The following is a 22,470-nucleotide window of genomic DNA, read 5'->3' as shown; positions in this document are numbered from 1 at the left end:
GTTGAAATCAGAAATCAGCTCCGTGAGGCCTCCATAGGGAGAAATGGACACTTCCTCTCTCAAGAGCCATAAAGGTACTAAAAACATATTTAAATCAATTCATGTGAGTACAGTGGTTCAATATTAATATTATAAAGCGACAAGAATATTTTTGGAGCGCCAAAAAAAACAAATAACGACTTATCTAGTGATGACCGATTTCAAAACAATGCTTCATGAAGCATCGGAGCATAAATGAATCAGCGTGTCGAATCATGATTCTGATCGTGTGTCAAACTGCCAACGGCTGAAATCACGTGACTTTGGCGCTCTGAACAGCAGATTCGACACACTGATTCATTTATGCTCCGATGCTTCATGAAGCATTGTTTTGAAATCGGTCATCACTAGATAAGTCGTTATTTGTTTTTTTTGGCGCTCGAAAAATATTCTCGCTGCTTTATAATATTAATATTGAACCACTGTACTCACATGAACCGATTTAAATGTTTTTAGTACCTTTATGGATCTTTTCTGTGACTTTTTAGTAGCTTGTTTTCTAATGTTCAGAGTTGATCTGTTTATCAGAATATGTTGCCTGTCACCGTTGTTGAGATTTACAGGCTGATTCTTGATGTCTGTGTGCCTAAAATATTTATATATATATTTTTTGTGATAAGGACAACTTTAAAAAATAAAAATAAAAATTGTATTGTAGAAGTTGATCCTCCGCTGTAGAATCACAGTGCTGCTGTAATCAATAATGTAAATCTAACTCAGAGATTGGGCTCTAAATGAGTTCAGTGATTCAGATCAAATAATGATTATGTGAAAACTTAATCAACACCACCTGATCATCTTTTAACTTTGCTTGTCTGGTTGGTTTTAATGCAGTTAAAACTGCCCAAACAAAATCAAATATTAAAACTTCAAGGGTCAAGAGCTCAACTAAAACAAACCCTGACCTCGATGATGGTAACTTAAAAATTGTGATTTTCTCCTTTGGTGAAAAACTATAAAAAAGGTAAATGTTTGGAAAAAATGTCTGTAGAACAACCAAAACAAATGTTCCAACTGCTCATCAACAGCTCCTTGAATTCACACACACCACGACAAAATGGCGTCATTACCTGCCGCAAACCAGTGTGTAGGAGGTGTGGTCAGGAGAAAAACTTCATACACCCACAAATTAGTAGAATATACTTATATTTTATAAGTTATGCAACCAAACTTAAATATTGAAGTATATTGTAATTATATTTTTAAGTAAATATAAAATCCGGGCTAAGAGTGCAAAAGATGAAAGAATTTTCATTTTTGTGTGAACTATCTCTTTAATCTTTGCATACTGTAGGCTACTCACAAAAAAAAAGATAGTTTGCTTATATTCCATACATATTAGTATGCACTTTTACTCCACACAAAACATCAAATCAGTTATGCAGATAATCTGAATATGTATGTCGATCTTTGCAGCACTTAAAAACTTAATCACTGTATAAACAATAAGACATGATAAAATGAGAATCAAATCCATTGCAAAAGTAATAGGGTCATGAGAACTGTGAAAATGGTTAGGCCTATTTAACATGCACAAAAAAATGTCTTGTATGATTGAATGGGCTTGTGTCTGTACCATCTGTTCTGCATTCAGTTGCTAATTTGTGTTCAATTAAAACACATTGACATCCATTATTCATACTGGGCTTGCTTTTGTTAGTTTGCGTTTAGAAAAAGGATGCTGTTCATCTTCACATAAGCATTGATCCAGCTCACCCGGTGACCTGAGATCAAGCTTGTAGTTTCTTTTGTTGTTGTGCAGGTTTGGATAAAGGTAGGGAATGCAGATCACCATCAGCATGAAATGACATCAATCTGGAGCCCTGGATACAGGACGCACAAAGCATTTTCAAGCAACGATCTGTAGCAAGAAGCTGCTTCTCAAAATAGCATTTATGAGCATGGGCAGAGCCACACAGCATAAAAACAGCTTACAGTTTTAAAAGGCTGAGTAATTCCTGGTTTTACCGTGTCGTCTGCCGACATACAGCGCCAGGTGGCTGATCCTGCCAGGATGGAGAAGCAAATGGTCAGGAACCTTACTCTTACCTGCTTTCATCATATCTGGGGCTTTATAGATGGTGGATCACTGACCTAAATGAGGACTTGACACATAATGAGTGGAACAGGCTTGCTTTTGAATGCCAGTGTGATCCTTGACTAATGTTGATCAAATAAGCCATATACATGGATGTCATTTTAAATTAAAATTCTTTGCTAACCACCATCCAAAAACCATCAAATTAATTAAATGAAAATATATATGAATTTAATATCTGACTTAGTATTATAAATCTATATAAATTGTAAAAATTCAAGAGGCTATATGTAGAATCCAGAAACACTTGTTATTAGTGACACCGGTGGCCGTTAAGTGAACTGCAGAGAGCAACTTATTGTTCATGCACACGTAACGTACAAAAGACTGAACGTGATTCAAGGCCCCGATATACTCACAGCAAAGTTCTTTTTCGTTCTTCGCATAGAAGTAAAAAGTTGAAAATACATTTGCAGCGAACATCCTGATGCCGTCAACGCTGCTGAGAGCGACGTCTAGATGTAATGTGCTGCACACTTTTCTCTCAATAACAAAATAAACACACAACAAAAATGACGGGTGCAAGCAGCAGTTAAAGGTGCCCTAGAATTAAAAATTGAATTTATCTTGGCATAGTTAAATAACAAGAATTCAGTACATGGAAATGACATACAGTGAGTCTCAAACACCATTGTTTCCTCCTTCTTATGTAAATGTCATTTGTTTAAAAGACCTCCGAAGAACAGGCGAATCTCAACATAACACCGACTGTTACGTAACAATCAGGGTGTACGCCCCCAATATTTGCATATGCCAGCCCATGTTCAATCATTAGACAAGGGCAGGAGGTCTGGATGTGCACAGCTGAATCATCAGACTAGGTAAGCAAGCAAGGACAACAGCAAAAAATGGCAGATGGAGACAAGAGCTGTCGTTATTGTCATTATTAAACACTTGCAGTCTGTATAATTCATAAACAAAACTTCATTCTTTATAAATCTCTCCAACAGTGTAGCATTAGCCATTAACCGTTACCCACAGAACATAGCCTCAAACTCATTCAGAATCAAATGTAAACATCCAAATAAATACAATACTCACATAATCCATTGTATACGTGCAGCATGCATGACGAACACTTTGTAAATATCCATTTTGAGGATTATATTAGCTGTGTGAACTTTGTTTATGCTGTTAAAGGCAAGCACGAGCTCCGTGGACGGGGAGCGTGAGCATTTAAAGGGGCCGCAGCCTAAATCAGCTCATATTTAATGATGTCCCAAAATAGGCAGTTAAAAAAATTTATAAAAAAAAAAAAATCTATGGGGTATTTTGAGCTGAAACTTCACAGACACATTCAGGGGACACCTTAGACTTATATTACATCTTTTAAAAGACGTTCTATGGCACCTTTAAAGGGATAGTTCACCCAAAAATGTAAATTCTGTCATCATTTACTCACCCTCATGTTGTTCCAAACACGTAAGACTTTCGTTCATCTTCAGAACACAAATGAAGATATTTTTAATTTCTGTTCCTCCATAGACAGCAACTGCCAATTTGACGCTTCAAAAAGTTCATAAAGAGATTGTAAAACGAATCCATATGAATCAAATTTTCCTAAGAGACAAGATTGTTTTATATGATGAACAGATTTAATTTAGGCTTTTATTCATTCATCAGCACACATCAGTTGTGGTAAACAGAAGCTCAAGCATGTTCGCTTGATGTGCGGGAACCAATGAGGTTCATTCTTGTGTGTTATGCAGCACGTTTGAGCTTCTGCAAGAACCAATGAGGTTTGTTCTCGCACATTAAGCAGGTTTGGTTGAGATTCTGTATGTTCGCTGATTAATGTTTATATGTGAAATAAAAGACTAAATTCAATCCGTTTATCATATAAAGCGTTCGAGTCGCTTCAGATTCTTAATTCATATGGATCAATGGAGAGTACAGAACTGGCTCAGCTTCATTTGTGTTGTGAAGATGAATGGAAGTCTTAAGGGTTTGGAACAACATGAGTGTGAGGAAGATAGAATTTTCATTTATAGGTGAATTATCACTTTAAGAAAGCATCTGATCATAGTGATATGGACATTTGCACCAGCTCTGCAATTCAACATTATGTCGACAGATGAGGTGATTAAAATTACACCGTTATGATAGTTTGATAATAAAGTATATTGAAGACTATAGACTATATTTGAATTAATCCCTTTTCTTTGCATGACACATTGACAGCTCTTTCTGCATTCTCCTGAATTTGAATAAGCATTCATTTCATGTGTTTTCAAGTCGCAGTCCATAGGTTTTGCCTCTTTGTCGCCATCTCTGTTTGAAATCTGCAATTGCAGTTATTTGCAGAATTATCTTTACATGGGTTGTGCATCAGCATGGCTCCTTAGCGCGGATGAATCTAATGTTTACAGTCAGTCACCACACCGGTGTGGATACTGTACTTCAGAATCACAGATTGTACTCTTGGAAGTATGACCAAAATAAGAATTTTCACCAGAAAATGTCATCTGAACAAGTAAGTAACATGTCTGACACTGACCAACTGAGGAAAAAAAAGCATTACAATAAATCACATTGCCAATGGAGATTAAATCTAACGATCTCTTAGCTTGTATCACATCAAACCATGCAAATTATTAATATCGTTATACTTTGTTCTCAAATTGTTCATGTTATCAGCATTGTGTGACTATGTGTATTTAGTGTGTAGTCGCATTACCTGTAGATTTCAATTTCTGTAGCTACTCCACAGACTGAAGTCTTTTGCTTTTGTCTACGGGTGAATCTCCAGTTGTCACTGATGACTGTCATTTGGATCTTTCTGGATTACAATCTGCTATCAAAATGATAAATTTAATTATTGCAGCTGCTGTGAGAAAAGGCTATAAATGATCCACCACCTGCAGCATCCTCACATGCCTTCTTCATGTAAACAGACGTGATGTAATGACGCAAAGACGGTGACATGCTCGAATTTTCCGTGGAAACCTACCAGTACCGATCTATTTATAAAACATTATTACAAGCTTACCGTTGTGAATCGGACTAAGGTAAGGAGATAGTTTTGAACACGATTGATTTTGGATCATTTTTATCCAAAAAAAAATTACAGGCTGCAGCTTTAAGAGAGAATCTCGGAAGCACATGTAACCATCACATTCTTTGGATTTTCCCGACAAAACCATCCCGAGTCCTTCACATAAAAATCAGTTCATAGACTTCCTAGGAAGTCGGGGAAGGTTTCGATTTTTTGGTTTTGTTACAAGCTGTTCACACATTAGCAATACAAAAAGCGATTAATTCATGAAAATTCTTATATAGCCCCCTATAAATATTTTCTATGATCAAATCAAAATCAAAATCTCAACTCAAACAAAGTTTTTCCAAACTAACTTCTAGCCAAAGAAATATTTTAGGATTTTTTTTTTTTATTATTATTTTAATCTGACTTTTCCAGGCCTGCACAACAAAATTTAAAAACTTCTCTGTTTACAGATTTTCTTTGACTCTAGGAAGCCTTGGGTGTTGTTATAATTATAATCCAATCCAACAAACATTGTCAGACCAATGAATCAACACAGACTTTTTACATGCCTAAAATTTTCTCCAGGCATAAAAATAATGGCATAAAAATGAAATAGAAAATTACAGCCTACTTTAAGTACACTTAAAGTTCTGGATCATTGCTATACTTAACTGTAAATTACATTTAAACTATGAAGCATAGAACAGTTCCTGGAAAACTACATCTCATCCATGTTTCAAAGAGGTTTCTGCGTCATAGTGTATAGCGTCAATGGAAGGATTTAAAAAGGATCAGAGTTCCCTGTAGTGTTGTGGGGCTTAACATGTCGTCACTGTAGACATCTTAATCCCACGAGCCACGCATTCATTGCCCTCAGCATGTTTACATACACCCACAATCTATTCACCACAGCATACCTATATTCTCTCTTACAGAACCAACAGTGACACATAGGGGAAATGATGCGTGTTTCTGTGTGATGCTGTTCAGTGATAAATCTGAGTCTCTATGGACCCCATAGCTGCAGCACTTTACTCAAAAACATCATACAAATATGAGCAGACTCTCTTACTCGTGGTTTCTAAATAAAGCTGTACAATTTTAAAATGTTATTTGGCACTAGAAAGTTCTTAGTTAAAGGCATAGTTCACCCAAAAATTGAAAATCTGTTATCATTTAACAGAAGTTGGTCCAAACCTGTATGAATTTCTTTCTTCTGCTGAACACACTCACACAAGCACAAAAAAAGAAGAAGATATTTTTAACTTCCATATATGGGGGGAAAATACTATGAAAGTCAATGGGGTCTATTTGGTTACTGACATTCTTCAATATATCTTCTTTTGCATTTCAGCAGAAGAAAGAAATTCATACAGGTTTGGAACAACTTGGGGGTGAGTAAATGATGACAGAATTTTTGGGTGAACTATCCCTTTACTGCAGAGCATCTGACCTCAAATTTTACACGATTGATTTTTTTATTTAAATCATTTGATAGAGACTGCTGAAGTGAATTTCTAATTGTATGTCATGGTCACGGATCTTTTAATTAATGTAATTTCTTAAAAAAAAAAAAAAAAAAAATCTTTTTATATTTATATTTAATATATTTTATCTTTTTTACTAAAATAGTTTAAATATAAACAACTTATATTTGCATATTTAATATTAAATGTAAGATTTAAAAAAAATATTATATAAGACAAATACATATTTTTCATTTTTACAACAAAACTAGGAAAGCAAAGATATTATTTATATATTTAATATCAAATAGATTTTTTTAATTTTTATACATAAAAATCATTTTATTTGTTAGTAAAAAAAAAAATGTAAATATGTACATATGTGATAATTTTTTAAAAATATATATTTTATTAATAATATAATGTATTTTATTTTTGTAGCAGAGAACCAGGAAAAATGTATTTACATTTTTAATTAAATTCAAATACGTGAAATTTAGAAGAAAATATATATTTATTTATTTATTTGGAGCAGAGAAGAAATGTATTATTATTTTAGATTTAACATTTTACATAATTTAGTGACTTTTTCAGGTTTGAAAATAACAATTCCAGGTTTTCAATAACCGTGAAAACCCTGTAGTTCACAAAGACAACTAATTTTAGTGTACCCATCCCAGAAATGACTTCTCCGGCACAGCCACACATTAAGACAGCCTTCTTTTATTTGACAATCACAGTTAACACTGATATGATTCAGATGACAAACATGATTTGGAATGTAAACACTCAGTTGTTCTGGTCTGCAGTCTGACCTCACAGTCAATGTCCACTTTGACAGACGATGGAACTGAAGAAAAACTTCAGTTTTTGGTGCAACTTTCATCCTGAGATGCCGAGGCTGACCTGGGCCAGTTGCTCAAACAGGACAGATGGACAGAAGTTCGTATCTCTGGATGATGACACATGAGATCTGGTTTGTGTCTGCATTCATGGAATGCAGTTCATTGTCCCAGATCAAGGATGAGGTCATGACAAATGAGGGACCATATAGTCCTTAAAGGGTCATCTAAACAGAAATCTTCTGAAACACTTCAGTAAGATGCAGAGAAGCCCAAGCAGGAATAAATGAACAGAAGGCATGGAATGGATTGGAGATGATGGGGAAGATGGGTAAGGCATCCATGCTCTGTGCTGGAACTGTCAACAGGATGGGCGGCAACGCTGATGTCTACATACAGGCCGGCACTGCATGGCTTGATAGCAAAGTTGCTCAAACAAACTCCGGCATTCATTCGTTCATTTACACTCACACACAAAAACAATCCCACATGTGTGCCAGAAAGAGTTGCAGAGGAGCATCTTGGGACCGAATGATGAAGCACTGTAAGAGACAGGACTTATGGAGGGGTGCGATTATGAAAAAATAGCAGGAAAGGCAGGTCAGGCTTGCGTTCTTTTCCGGGTGTGTTTGGGTCGTTTCGGTTTCAGGATGACATATCTGCTGTAGGTGGTGTATTGCTCAGACAGAAACGGGATAAAAAAGGCCCTGAGGAATCTGGAGGACCTGTGTGGGAGAGACACGAAAAGGCAACAGCACCAGGATCACGAAAAGGATGAAATACACACAAAATAGTTTACAAGCGCCATAATCCTAAAATCCACTTTCTTTAAAAAGAAACTATTTCTACGTTTATTTCGCCATCATGAACTGGGCAATAAAGACAAGCCGAGCTCATTACTGATAAATTAGGTCAAGGATAATCTCTCTTAGGATGATTAGACATCCAGAGTCACAACAACTCATGATGAGTGCTTGAGAATGATGTCATAAGCATCTTTAAAAGGACAAGCGGGCCCTCTAGTGGATAAGCACACACCCTACAATTTTCAATGACTCTTTACAGCAGAATTCATTTACTCTGAATGAATTACCCACAAGTGTCTCTTGTGTGTTAACAAATTTCCACTCGTTTTGAAAAATGCCCATATACTCCACACATAAAGACTTGCCTGGTAGTGTCTAGAAAAGGCTTGTCAGCGATAATGCTCCACTCCTCTTTGTTAGTGGCGTATCGTGGTTCACGAGGGGCTTCTGTTTCTGTTGCCAGATCCACCAGGTAATGACACTGCTTCAGTTCTACCTGAGAGCCAGAGAACATGGAAAATGACATATGTACTTCACATTCAGCTACAACACTGACATATGCAGAGACATTTAAAGGGCACCTATTATGCCCCTTTTTACAAGATATAATATTGGTCTTGGGTGTCCCCAGAATGTATTTGTGAAGTTTCAGCACAAAATACCCCACAGTTAATTTATTATAACCATTTGAAAATGTCATTTTTGGGGCCTGTTTTAAAAAGAACTGTTTTGGTGTGTACCACCTTAAATATAAATGAGCTGCATATCCCCGCCCTGCCTTTGGATGAGGGCGTAACTTGCATACCTATGGCAATAAACAATGGCTGAGAGTGAGAGACCCGCTGTTTTGTATGGCATTCAGCCGTACATGTTTGAACCGGAATCAGACCCAGATGATGAAGAGACTCCGGCAGAAGAAAAACAATTGAGAATGGAGCAGGACGTTTCTGAATGGTTATTTGATACATTTATGTACTTATAGAGTTTTAATCGCGTCCCCTTTGCAATTATGGATGTGCAACACACACACACAGATACACACACACACTGTGATAACGTTCGCGCAATTTTTTGAAACTACGAACACAAATACTGTGATAACGTTTGCTAAGTACGTTAGATACACACTATACAAACAAGGTTTAAATTATATACACAGACATTCTACGACGACGACAGCAACTTTAGACGCATTTGTTATTGAATTGGCTGACATCGACTGAAATGACTATTTGCTCAAAAAACATTAAATACACTTAAGTTACTTCTTCTGGAGGTGACGTTGGATCGCGAACAGTAGGCAACGATCCACACTTGAGGATTAACTTTGAGGCAATGATTCTCGCAAACATAAATGTATTTTGGAATTTTGAGTGCCGCCTTTCCTTCGTAAATAAAATCCATCCACTGCGTTTTCAGTGGCTCTGATGTCGGAAGTAAGTGAAAACTACTATGTTCATTATTACATCCCACAACAGAACACTTATGTTTCTTAGGAGACATAACCGCTGTCGTTGAAACAATGGAGGATGGTTGACAGATCACCGACGGCGGGGTCTATGCCAAAACCAGATTGTCAATCAAACCACATGGATGGGGCTTAGCGCAATTGTACGTCACAGTGAGAGCAATCTTAGAACAGGGCGTTCTGAGACAGTGCTTATGAATTATTCAGATTGTAAAAATAAACACTGGATAGATTTTTCTCATTCTAGGGTGGTTTTGCTCACACACTGCCAACACACATTTATGGTCAAACACCATGTAAAAGTGAATTTTGCATAATAGGTGCCCTTTAAAGGTTGTAGATAAGTAACACTAACATTATCTCTAACATTATCTTTCTTCTAACTTGTGCATGTTTTAAAAAAAAAAAAAAAAATGGTAAAAAGAGGTGTATAGAGCTTAATAGTTGATTTTTCTAAGTAAAATGACTATTGTCATTGTGTTTTTTTTTTGTTTTTTTTTTGCGCATTTTGAAGTATTGCATCAGAAGCGAGTGATGGAAATGCCAAATTTCCAAAGAAAAATCCCTTCATTCACAAAAAAGTTTTACGCTTGCTTAAGGTTGTTCGACTTGTGTGAAAAAGAGTTAATACGAATAATGGGAGATGGAATCACATTTGCCAAATAAATTTTGATGTAGCGAACATTAAACCCACATGACTAATCAGCCGTTTCCGCTGATGGCATTTTATTTACTGTTGGTTACTAGGTTACCAGGGCTGCGTTCAGCCCCGACAAAACGTTGCAAAACGTTTTTAAACGGAAACGGTGGCGCGTTGAACACCCTGTTCTGATGACACAGGAGTTGCAACTATGGCAGCTGAGAAGGCCATTTTTTGTGTTCTTTTTGAAGAATTTTCGAAGCCTGATGAAATCGGTATAAATATGTGTTTAATACTGCAAAATACGCTCGATGTTACAGTTAAAAGAACATCCTAATCGAGTGAAGGGATTTGTTGAAACTTCTAATTGTTGATACATTTGTCTCGCATTTCAGCATGAAAAGACAAACATTTCAGGTGAAGGATAATCCATTTCTTACCGCTGAGACTGTGTTATGATATATTATTTTTATTGTGAGTATTAGGCTTATCATTATTGATGATCAATGTTGTTGTGCTATTGTAATGTTTACCATTATATAATCAGAGGAGAATCGAAAAGTTTATTAAAGTGTCACTTCACAATACAATAACAAAATATATAAGTATAGTATTTTTATGTTTCATTAATACCCATTGTGCGAGCTGTCTCTTTAATACCGCGTGGTTCATATATATCCTGCCGCTGATTGGGTTGACATTTCTGACACGCCCACCAAACAAGAGAAAACGTATATCTCAAACCTGTTGCACACCGTTTCCAGGAAACATGTCGTTCAACCCAGAAAACGTAGCAAAACGTTGCGCACCGGTTTGAGCTTGAACGTGCCCCAGGTTACCAATACCACCATCATCCGCTCAAACAACTTGATGGAAAAGCACCTAAAAGCACCTTGTTTTTTGTTTTTGCAAACTTTGAAAATCAAAGAAGGCTTAATGTTCACAGAAGATGAGGGCCCATGCCAACATGACACTTCAGTTTTAACGGCAGAGAGTGCATGGTAAAATGTAGCTAAATATTTGATATTTAACAACTGTTTCATGATAGAAATGTTAAATGATAGTAATATCCAGTATTATAAACAACTAAATTTTTGGTAACAAATTTTTCCATTTTGAATTGAAAATATGCCATTATTTACATGATTCATGTGATACCTAACTGAAAAAAAAAAAACATTTTGCGTTTGACATACATAGATATAAGAGTGCATAAAAAGAAATAAAATATTATTTGCAAATAGTTGTTTTAATTGACTACTTTACCACTACAATTATACCTAGAGCTTATTTTTCTTATTTCATTTTTCTTAAATCCCTTTTAATCCTTCAACTATTTAATTCCTTTAAATAGGAATTACCAATTACTAATTACTAATTTTTACCATTAGCAAAAAAAAAAAAAAAAAAAAAAAAACCTTCAAGACAAAAAAAAAAAAAAAAAATCATGTTTAACTGTCAACTTCCCAGTGAAATACATCACATAATTCTTGAGATCCCCAAATAAGTGAATTCACTGTTACCAACTGCCAGCAACAAGGCTTCTGTATTTAATACAACAAAACTGGAAAATGAATAAACTTGAACTGATCACTGCTTTTGAGTATCCTCTCACACATTCAATTCAGCTTAGTTATAAGGCTCAATAAACCTGCGAAGTCAAATGCAAGTCCCAAGTGTATGTGTTGGGTCACTCACATATCGTGATGTCTCCTCAAGATTCTGATCATTCATGTCTGATGGAAGTATCCAGGTGGCATCAGGACCCATGGCATATGGCTTAGGTAGCTGACCCCTGAACTCTGACTGGATATACTGTAAGTGCCAGCTGTAAATGAATAAGATATAGTTAGTATATATCATAGACCTATACTACCGTTCAAAAGTTCAGGGTTCGTCAGATTTTTTAATGTTTTTGAAAGAAGTCTCTTATACTCACCAAGGCTGCATTTATTTGATCAAAAATACAGTTAAAAAAATGTAATGTGTTATATTATTAATATTATTTTTATTTGAAAATTACCCATTTTATATTTCAATATACTTAAAAATGTAATTTATTTCTGTGATGGAAAAGTTGAATTTTCTGCATCATTACTTCAGTCTTCAGCGTCACATGATCCTTTAGAATTCATTCTAACATGCTGATTATTACCAATGTTGAAGACAGTTGTGCTACTTAATATTATAGGATTCTTTAATGAATAGAAAGTTCAAGAGAAAATAATTTATTTGAAAGAAATATTTTGTAACATTTTACATGTCTTTACTGTCAATTTAATCACAACTCATACTCACTTGTTGGGCAGGAGAAAACTGCTGGGGAAGCGGTACCACTCTTTCCCCACACAAACATTGACAAGCCTTCCCTCTGGAACTGTATGGATTGCAGGATCTTTAGCAATGCGATGAAACTCTGGATACAAATCCAGCGGAGCATGGTAGCCTTAAAACGAACAACAACTCCAAGTGAGACAGGCATCAGAAAGGGAGTATTGAACTTCACAAGGTAAAGAATATAGTTTTTATCATTTTGTTTATCAACTTCATCTGCCAGCTAGATAACCCTACCTTTGGAGGCAAATTTCAGTAGAATTGGTCCAAACCTCTCTCAATAACCTTACTGTTGAGCCCTTCCGTGATTTGTCCTTACCTCTGAAGAGGGCCACAGATCGGGACAGTGAGAGCACTCCAAACAGCAGCACAGAGCCGAGAGCCAGCCAGTTGGAGGAGATGGTGTAGTGCTCCAGACGATAGCGCTGGAATATGAAGTGATAGCACTTCTACATGGAGAAAAACAGACAGAAAACAGATTTACACAACACTGGGGAAATATGCTAATAAAGATGTGCAGTTCTCAAAATGTGCTAATTCAAAAATACAAAGATATTCTTTAAAAGAATATTGAAGCTCCATGTACACTATTGTTCAAAAGTTTGGGGTCAGCAAGTTTGTTTTTAAAAAAAAAAAAAAAAAAAAATCAATACTTTTTATTCAGCAAGGATGTATTAAATTTATCAAAAGTGACAGTAAAAAAAAAAGTTTAAAAATCTATTAAAAAATCTAGCTTTGCTATCACAGGAATAAATTACATTTTAAAATATATTAACATAGAGAACAGTTATTTTATATTGTAATAATATTTCACAAAATGACCGTTTTTGCTCAGTATACTAATCATACAAATCATTCCATATCATAGTATTAAAAGTCAAAATTGATGAATCTTATTTTTTTTAATGGATTACTGCATTATTTTATTATAAATAATTTATCAAAATAACTTCCCCTCCCTCTTGCAACGACATCTATGATGATGTGTTTACTGGCGCGAGGGCGGGGCAAGTAGTCACTCACATGAGAGGACAGCGATAGCAAACAACAATGATCCAGCCATCCAATCTATTCCCAATGAACAAAATCAAGCCTCGCTCCACATTTTTCTTGTTCAATCGGGTCCTCCCTTGAAATCGGGTCTCCACAAACTCTCAGTTAATGATAATCCTAATTATATAAGAATTATATAAGTTTAAAATTCACAAAACAGTGCATAATAAAACCAATTGATCGTAATTTCTTAAACTTAATTAACTGTCAATCAATTAATAACAATAGACTATTAAGTGAATAATTGAACATTATTAATTTGTTTAATTTATAACAAATATTTGGATATTTAACACTTACTGTAATTTAACACAATAATAAAGATGATTGTGAATACATGTAGGGTAAGTGCAAATGCGTGTATAAACTAAGCTATCAGGCTAACTGGGCTAACTAGCTTACTAATACAGACATAAATGGTCATTATAACATAGTTGAAACAGTATTTATAATAACATGATTTTAAAGGAATTGTAAATCAGGTGCTAAAGAGAGTATCTATTAAAAGCAATTTGAATGGGATTGCTTATGAAGACCCGATTTCAGGGGGGACCCAATTTGTCACTAAACTGGTTCGCTCGGACATATGTCACAATAGGGAAGAAAAGACTATAGCAACTTCTGTTTCATGCAGACTTAACTGCAATCTAGAAATTCTAACCTGCAGCGAGGATAGTGCCACCGCCCCACACAGACAGATTAGAGGGTAGATGGGAAACAGAAAGCGTTCCTCTTTATGTGGACGAGTGAAGAACACCAGCATCCATAGGTACATAGGAGACAGTGTTAACCAGTACGGCCTGCCCAGGTTGTGAACTGAAATTTATACAATAAGAAACACGAGATTAACAGTATGGCCAGTACGTCACCCGCATGTCACAATTACTTTGTTGGGGGTTTTTGTTGGCAATTTAATGGCTTAATTAAATGAACGTCAAAGACACATTTTTCTCTCTTACCATTGAATCTTTGAAGCAGTGCCTCCATAAGTGCCGTGAGAGGAAGAGAAAACAGGGCCAACACAAACACAATGTTGAAATTAAGAAAACCATTCACAAAGTAGTAATGCCAGGGCTCTGTGCCTGTAAGAGAAAAAAAACAACACACTGTAATAAAAAGGTTTAAGCGTTGATCACTGATGCCATCTGATGGAACTAAGAAGAATTAGCATTTATGTGCTTAAATGTAAACATTTTTTTTATTTGTTTTAAAGGTGCAGTATGTAATATTGACAGCTAGCGGTTGAAATGGGTACTGCAGTCCAAATTCAAAGTATTCCATGTTTCCTAAATTTCAGCAATCATACAGCATTTTTATGCATTAGTACAGTAAATAAAAATAATAATTACATACAGCATGTTTAAGGATGAGTCAATATTTTCTAAATGCATATACAAATAATTTGAAGCATACCATAGAGATCTGGCCCATGAGGAGTGAACACATTGTATAGTATTATGTTCAGAGGAGCAATCACCAGCTTGCCATAATAGTAGCTGTCTACTACAACAACAGGGACCTACAGAAATATATAACAATGTTAAGTTTTATCAGTGCTCTCATGTCAGTATAATACAATTATTCTGGATATTTTTGATTTTAAAAAGCCATTTGCTATTATTAAAATCTCAGTGTATGAAATCAGATCAAAATGACACAAAAACATTTAAGTGGTTTTCTGACATGTATAGTTTTGTGTTTAAGCCTGATCCAGAGATTGCATTATTTGGATATTCTGTTTCTTTGTCCTTTGATAACCTTGATAAATTCTACAGTATATGGCAACCATTTCTGGATCATCTTAACCAGTTAAATGCTAGCTCTGATCAGTACTGTAGGGCATAATATGCTGTCTGCTCTGCCTTCTACTGAATGCTTGTTTGATTGTGCTTTACCACTGGAACTGCATATACGCCCTGGTTCTTAGACTTTTTATTTATTTATTTTTATTATTATTATTATTAAAGGTTGATGAGATTAATAATTATTAATAATCATTTATATTGTTGTTTTTATTGTTAATATTATCAGTTATTGATTCATATATATTTTCTAAATGTATTTTTTTGTTTTCTTTTGCTTTTTGTAAAATGTAAAATTCTAATAAAAATACCATTTAAAAACAAAATGACACAAAAACAACCTAAGACAGACAGAAAAAACTATGAGTTTCCCAACCAGAAATAGCAGCAACGCCACCAGAGTCCACATGATAAAACTCTTCCACTTCTTCTTCAGCAACAGCAGGTCAAAGGCAATGGGTATGCTGCAAAATCAACCAGTAAACAGATCCTAAATTCACCTAGTTGGATGATCAGGATTATTTCTATGGCTTTTTGCCAAATGTGAGTAAATATTGACTTTGGTGAGTAAATGAAAAAGTTACTAGCCATTAGGAACTGCAGGATAATTCATGGATTAAACTGCAAGAACTAAAGTTTGACCCTTACTTTTTATCACTATTTTAGTTTTGTTTTTTGTTTTCCTTCGTATTGTTGGGAAAGTATAGAGTACGTTGGATAGTAGTGGTGAGAGAGAAGTGGGATCAGGACATGGCCCATGTTGCAGTCAAACCTGGGTTATTTACCTGATGAACATGTTCTGTAAATGGTCAGATTTGTAAGTTACATTAAGTGAAACAGTAATTTGCACCGAAAGTTTGGACGGTAAGAGTGTAACAGGTGTTTTAATGTTTTTGAAAGAAGTCTCTTATGCTCACCAAAGCTGCATTTATTTGATAAAAATGCCAAACGATGTAGTATACATGCCAGATCAGTATGTGGCGCTGTAATTCTGCCATAGAGATACACTAAAAATGGAAAATAACTTGGAGAATGCGCACAAACCTTGCGCACTGTATACAAAAGTAAATCTTAGAAATAAAGCTTTACTTTAGTAAAGTAGCTTCTGCGGCACAAACACAAGCATGTAGTTCGCTATTGCCGTTACGTGACGTTGCGGTGTGTGACTAGGGTCGAGACGTGGGGTGATGACATCATTGTTTTCACAAAATATGCGGATTGGCTGTACACACGAAAATGCAAGGGTATGTTTTCAGATTTATCCACTCTGGGACCCGGTTTAAAAAAAAAAAAACGCGGTTTCAGGCTCCCAAAATGCCAGATCCGTCTGGACGAAACGCCTATTTGATACAAAAGTTTTACGGATACATCGGAACGCATCTCTGTGTGGACGGGCAAATATGTTACGTTGTAACATAGGTTTGTAACGGATTTGAATTGAATTGATTCCATTGAATCCTTTCATCTGTCTGCGTTGGTAATGCACTTTTACGTCGTTGTTTTTGGCGATTAGGACATACGCACTTACGCACCATTTTAAAAAATATAGCAATACCAAAATACAAACAATGTAGAATAGCTTTAATACAGCGTGCGTCTCCCTCAGACTGTAAACGAAGCTCGGGCACACGTCAGCAGCGTCACTGCGGAGTTGTGAACCCGGATTGACAACAGACCCGGAAGAGAATACAATGCTAAATATAGTCGTAGTTTTTGTTATTTTTGGACCAAAATGTATTTTCGATGCTTTAAAAAACTTCTAACTAACCCACTGATGTCACATGGACTACTTTGATGATGTTTTTATTACCTTTCTGGACATGGACAGTATACCGTACATACATTTTCAATGGAGGGACAGAAAGCTCTCGGACTAAATCTAAAATATCTTAAACTGTGTTCTGAAGAGGTCTTGCGGGTTTGGAACGACATGAGGGTGAGTCATTAATGACATCATTTTCATTTTTGGGTGAACTAACCCTTTAAGCTCCCACAAACAAAAATGTGAGGAACAAAAATCAGGAAAATAATTTTTAAAAATAAATCAGCTAAATAATTCTTCTCATAAAGGACAAAATACAACTTTTAATATATACATAATGCAAAATACAGTTTCATGGCTGATTATAAATAATGGCAGGAAATGTTGGCAGTTGTGGTAGAAATAGTTTTTTCTTGTCCATACACAAAAATATTAATTATTGACCATTTCTTACCCCAGCAGGGCACTGAAGGGCCAGCCCACTATGGCCCCCGCTGCAGTACCCAGCACAGCCAGACTCGGGCGCCCCTGGAACCAGCCAGTCATAGCTACCACTGTACTGTACATACAAAACGTACTGGGGAGGAAAGCTGCATATAACACATACACACACACACACACACACACACACACATTAACCGGCAGGGTATACAGAAGTTACATCCATCATCGATTTTCAATGAGATCAACCAGATAAGGCAAAAATGACCCATTTGATTTGACTCACCTGCAGAGGAGCAGAACATCCCTGCACTCAGGACAAGGAATGCCAGCAGAAGCCGCCCCACGTGCAGGCCAAACTTCTTACACACGGCCCTGTGCGAGACCCATGACATCAGACCTTTAAGCCACTTTTATTGCATCACACTGTAAAGTTCACCTATTTTAGCCCAATGCTGAGGTGCCATATGTAGTATGCTGCACTTACTTGTAGAAGTAGAGCTCACACACACAACAGGTAAATGCTAACATGCAGCGCAGGAAATAAAACACAAGGACCTAAATGGGAACAAAATAAACCAAACAACAGCAAATTAGTTAACATGTCCACATGTCTAAGCAGGCATATAATGAATAGACAAAGACAAAATAATAGCTGAATTTATAGAAATTAATAAAAATATTTGAACCCTTTTCAAGCAGTGACTGTAGGATTTTGAAATCATCTTTTCACACTGAGGACAATTGAAGGACTCAAACACAACTATTAAAAAGGTTCAAACATTCACTGATGCTCCAGAAGGAAACACGATGCATTAAGAGCCGGGGGTGAAAACTTGAAGATGTATTCATTTTTATTTAAAGATTTTTTTTTCTTCCTTTTTTTCCATCATGGATCATCTAGGTAACAAATGTATGTAAACTTTTGAACAGGGTAATTTTTATAAATTCAGCTATTATTTTGTCTTATGGACTATATGTAAGCATCTTTTATGTAAAATATCTTATTCAGTACAAGGTGTATGAAAAATTTTGACCACAACTGTACCTATAATATAGATACTTTGAATACAATGTAAGCTGCTATGAATAAAACTGTCTGCCAAATGCATACTGTAAATGTAATTTAATGAAAAACTCTATATTACAGCTGAGAGCCATTTAAAAATACATTTTAATAGTCCTCGACAGAGTTGATTAAGCAAACGTAAAACTGTAAAATTACACTACAAAGAAAAAGAAAGTTTTACTTTCCATCACTGTTAGAAATAAAGGATTATTACATTGAGTTGCATAAGAGGAACCACAGCTTTCTCATGGTTCTTTTCTTCAGATTTGAGATCTGATTTTTCCAGGGAGCTTAAAGGGTTACTTCACCAAAAAATGAAATTTCTGTCATTTACTACTTACCCTTGTGTCGTTCCACACCCATAAGACCTTCATTCATCTTCGGAAAACAAATTGAGATATTTTTAATGAAATCCAAGAGGTTTTTTATCTCCCATAGAAAGCAATGAAATTACCACATTCAAGACCCAGAAACATAGTCAAGACATCATTAAAATAGTCCACATGACTGCAGAGGTTCAACCTTAACGCTTCATAACATTAAGGTTGAACCACTGTAGTCACATGGACTATTTTAACAATGTCTTTACTACATTTCTGGGTCTTGAATGTGGTAATTTCATTGCTTTCTATTGGAGATAATAAACCTCTCGGACTTCATCAAAAATATCTTAATTTGTGTTCTGAAGATGAACAATGGTCTTGTGGGTTTGGAACAACACAAGGGTGAGTAATTAATGACAGAAATTAAATTTTTGGGTGAACTAACCCTTTAAATAGCCACCTCACTGTTCAAAGAAATATACTTCTGCATTATAGAACTAGAATATAGTAACCAGTCTGGGGTTGGTCACAAGATTACCTTGTTGGTTTGTAATATTTTGGCATGAAAGCAGGCAGGAAGGGCATGGAGCCAAAGATACGCATAGGAACGAATCGCGTAGGCTGGGGAATATTCCCATGTCTGCATCCCTGTTCCATATAGCAGGTAGTGAGTCTGGCCAGCAAAAAGAGAAAAATAAAAAGAATGTTTTAAGAATGTTTGGTAAACTTTTCTTTTATATACTAAAGTGAGTAGTTCTCAGAAGAAGGTTGAAATTCAGCAATATGGCCCATTCATAAGGTTTATACTTAAGACTGTGATCAGGAATAGACATGATAACCTTCTAGTTAAGACAAAAAAAAGTTCTTGAATCTGAACTACACCCAGACAGTCACTAGTGGGTTGGATTATTACATACTCCAGGGCATCACATGACACAACAGTGACACAGATCAGGGCTCAACAATAAGGATTTGCTTTCTGCTGTCCCAGTTAGACCAGTATTGGCAATAACTATAAAAATATAAAAAAAAACATTTTTGTGTTTCAATAATTTTGTTAAGAAAAAACAGCTATAAATGCAAATTAAAACAAGTGTACATCATATGATATATATATATATATATATATGACCTTTAATATTAATTTTCAACCTATTTTAACTATTATATTATTCTCACAAAGTCATTCTCACTTTTACTAAATCATTGTTAGTCAGATAATATTATATAATAATATAAAATAATAAATAAATATAATACATAATATTAACATGGTGACATATCAAAATCAGCAGAATTGCAACAACAATAATGAATAGGCTGTATCACCGAAAACCAGAAAAGTGTGCAAAGCATAACACATAAGACGTAATGAGAATGCAATGCCAGGCCAACAGGACAAGTGACCATCAACTGGCCCAAAACTCAGACAATGGTTCTGGGCTATTTCTATTACTGCACCCTGAGAGCTTAACAAAAACTTGTGAAGCAGGAAAATATGTAACTCACTGGCTCCCAGTAATTGTAGGTTTCATCACAGTCAGAGATGTTACTGAGCAGCGCAGCACAGAAGCGGGCTGAAACCAGGCACTTGAAGGCTGTGGAGCCCTCAGGAGCCCACACCTGTCCTGCCTTACCGGATGACCTGTAATGGAGAGGCGGGGTATAGGAGCTAATGTGCTTATCTGGGAGCAAGCTAATAAGCAATAAGGGAACAGAGCATATGGTTATACAATGTTGTCTTTCATTTATTTAGCATTTAAAACAGCGTCAATCTAAAAATAAGTGAAAACTCATCCACAAGCATAATCATTACAGATGTGCGTGAGAAATTCGCATAGACAGAAAAAATAAAAATAAAAAATAAAAAAGACAACAATGTCAGGGGAGTGTTATTGTTTTCCTCCTGCGCTGTTCAGCTAATGACAATGTAAGAAGATTATGAAATTGGACGCGCGAATGTGCACCAGAGATACACAATACCAAACATGCTTAAGTAATATGAAAATGTTTCACTACCTAGTGTCACTAAAGTATTCCAGCTCAATTACAAGTATTTATTTTAAAAGAACAATCATTATATAAACATTTTCTTTTTTTAGCATATGTTCTAAGGAGCGCTGACCAGCGTTACTACCCGGTAGAGCATGTGAATGAATGAATGATTGAATGAAAGCCGTCATGTTACATTAAAGCGAGCTTATTCGTGTCTCCTGGATACATTTGAGCATTTGAGTCTCTTCCAGGTGTGTGCGTGTTATTTAGACAGTCTGTGGACATTTTATGTGTTTACTATCTGTATTAATCGCATATACAGACAGACTGACGTTAGCGAGCTAGCGACCTGTCAACACTAACGTACACAATGTTACACCGCGCGTCAGCAGGACTGGCTTATGGTTACTTACTCATTTCGGGGGTCACTACACTTATTGTCCTCAACACATTTGTCGTCTTTTGTTGCTCGGCTGTCAGCGGTAGGTGTGTTGTTCACGTTGTTGGCATCTTGTTTGCTTCCCCGTCTGTTGCGCTGACGGAGACCCTTCGTCGCCATGTTTCTACTGGCTGTGCGTGACGTCATCATTACTCCGAGAGCAGCGCAGGTCGACGGAGAGCCATTAGTACACAGACAGCAAACATTACCCCTATCTGCTCACTGACTGCTAACCCCTGTTATTTTAGTATCTTTGAGATACTATTATGGTTTGATTTACTATTATATATATATATATATATATATATATATATATATATATATATATATATATATATATATATATATATATATATATATATATATATATATATATTATTATTATTATTATTATTATTATTATTATTGTATTTTATATATAGCATGCTAAATTGATGTTTGTAGCAGGGTTGTTATAGTTGACTAAAAGTTTAATGGTTTAACGGAAAATTATATATATATATATATATATAGAATTAATAAATAAAAATTAATTCTATATAATTAAATATATAATTTTTATTTTTGTATTTTCCGTTAAACTTTTAGTTAACTATAATAACCCTGCTGCAAACAGCAAACATTAATTTAGCATGCTTTTAATGACTTACTTAGCTTTTGATGCTTCAATGACCTAAAGTACAGTTTACTACAACTAACGATATTACATATATTTCATAACACAGCTACAAACATTTTCTCATATATACTCATTAAGTACATTTGGCTTTTATTTAAGCCAACTGAACAATTAATTATATTAATATCAGTATTATTACTTTATAGTAATAATGTACCATTGTATTATGGCACAGTGATGGTATCAGATGGTAATAATAACAACATGCTGCACCATCTCTTACGAAAATTA

General features: G+C 35.4%; 1 protein-coding gene across 3 annotated transcripts; it reads right to left on the bottom strand.

The window, feature by feature from the left end:
- Nucleotides 1-7,303: 7,303 nt before the first annotated feature.
- Nucleotides 7,304-21,707, bottom strand: alg9 (ALG9 alpha-1,2-mannosyltransferase). 3 transcript variants are annotated; one of them, XM_067406273.1, is made up of 15 exons: nucleotides 21,535-21,707; nucleotides 20,636-20,822; nucleotides 19,665-19,799; nucleotides 18,222-18,292; nucleotides 18,021-18,109; nucleotides 17,748-17,883; nucleotides 15,908-15,995; nucleotides 15,143-15,248; nucleotides 14,689-14,811; nucleotides 14,391-14,545; nucleotides 12,996-13,125; nucleotides 12,641-12,788; nucleotides 12,041-12,170; nucleotides 8,600-8,730; nucleotides 7,304-8,153 (listed from the first exon to the last, which is right to left on the bottom strand). In XM_067406273.1, the coding sequence occupies exons 1-15, from the start codon at nucleotides 21,705-21,707 to the stop codon at nucleotides 8,030-8,032; spliced, it is 1,926 nt and encodes a 641-aa protein (XP_067262374.1). In that variant the 3' UTR covers nucleotides 7,304-8,029. The 3 variants fall into 3 exon arrangements, with proteins under 3 accessions (XP_067262374.1, XP_067262375.1, XP_067262376.1); XM_067406274.1 differs by having other exon boundaries at nucleotides 20,636-20,771; nucleotides 21,535-21,686; XM_067406275.1 differs by having other exon boundaries at nucleotides 19,665-19,804; nucleotides 20,636-21,677.
- Nucleotides 21,708-22,470: the final 763 nt, after the last annotated feature.

This window comes from Chanodichthys erythropterus, chromosome 13 (genome assembly GCF_024489055.1).
Source record: "Chanodichthys erythropterus isolate Z2021 chromosome 13, ASM2448905v1, whole genome shotgun sequence".
Lineage (NCBI taxonomy): Eukaryota > Metazoa > Chordata > Actinopteri > Cypriniformes > Xenocyprididae > Chanodichthys > Chanodichthys erythropterus.
The sequence above is the reverse complement of the archived record's forward strand: the minus strand, read 5'-3'. Positions and strand labels throughout refer to the sequence as shown.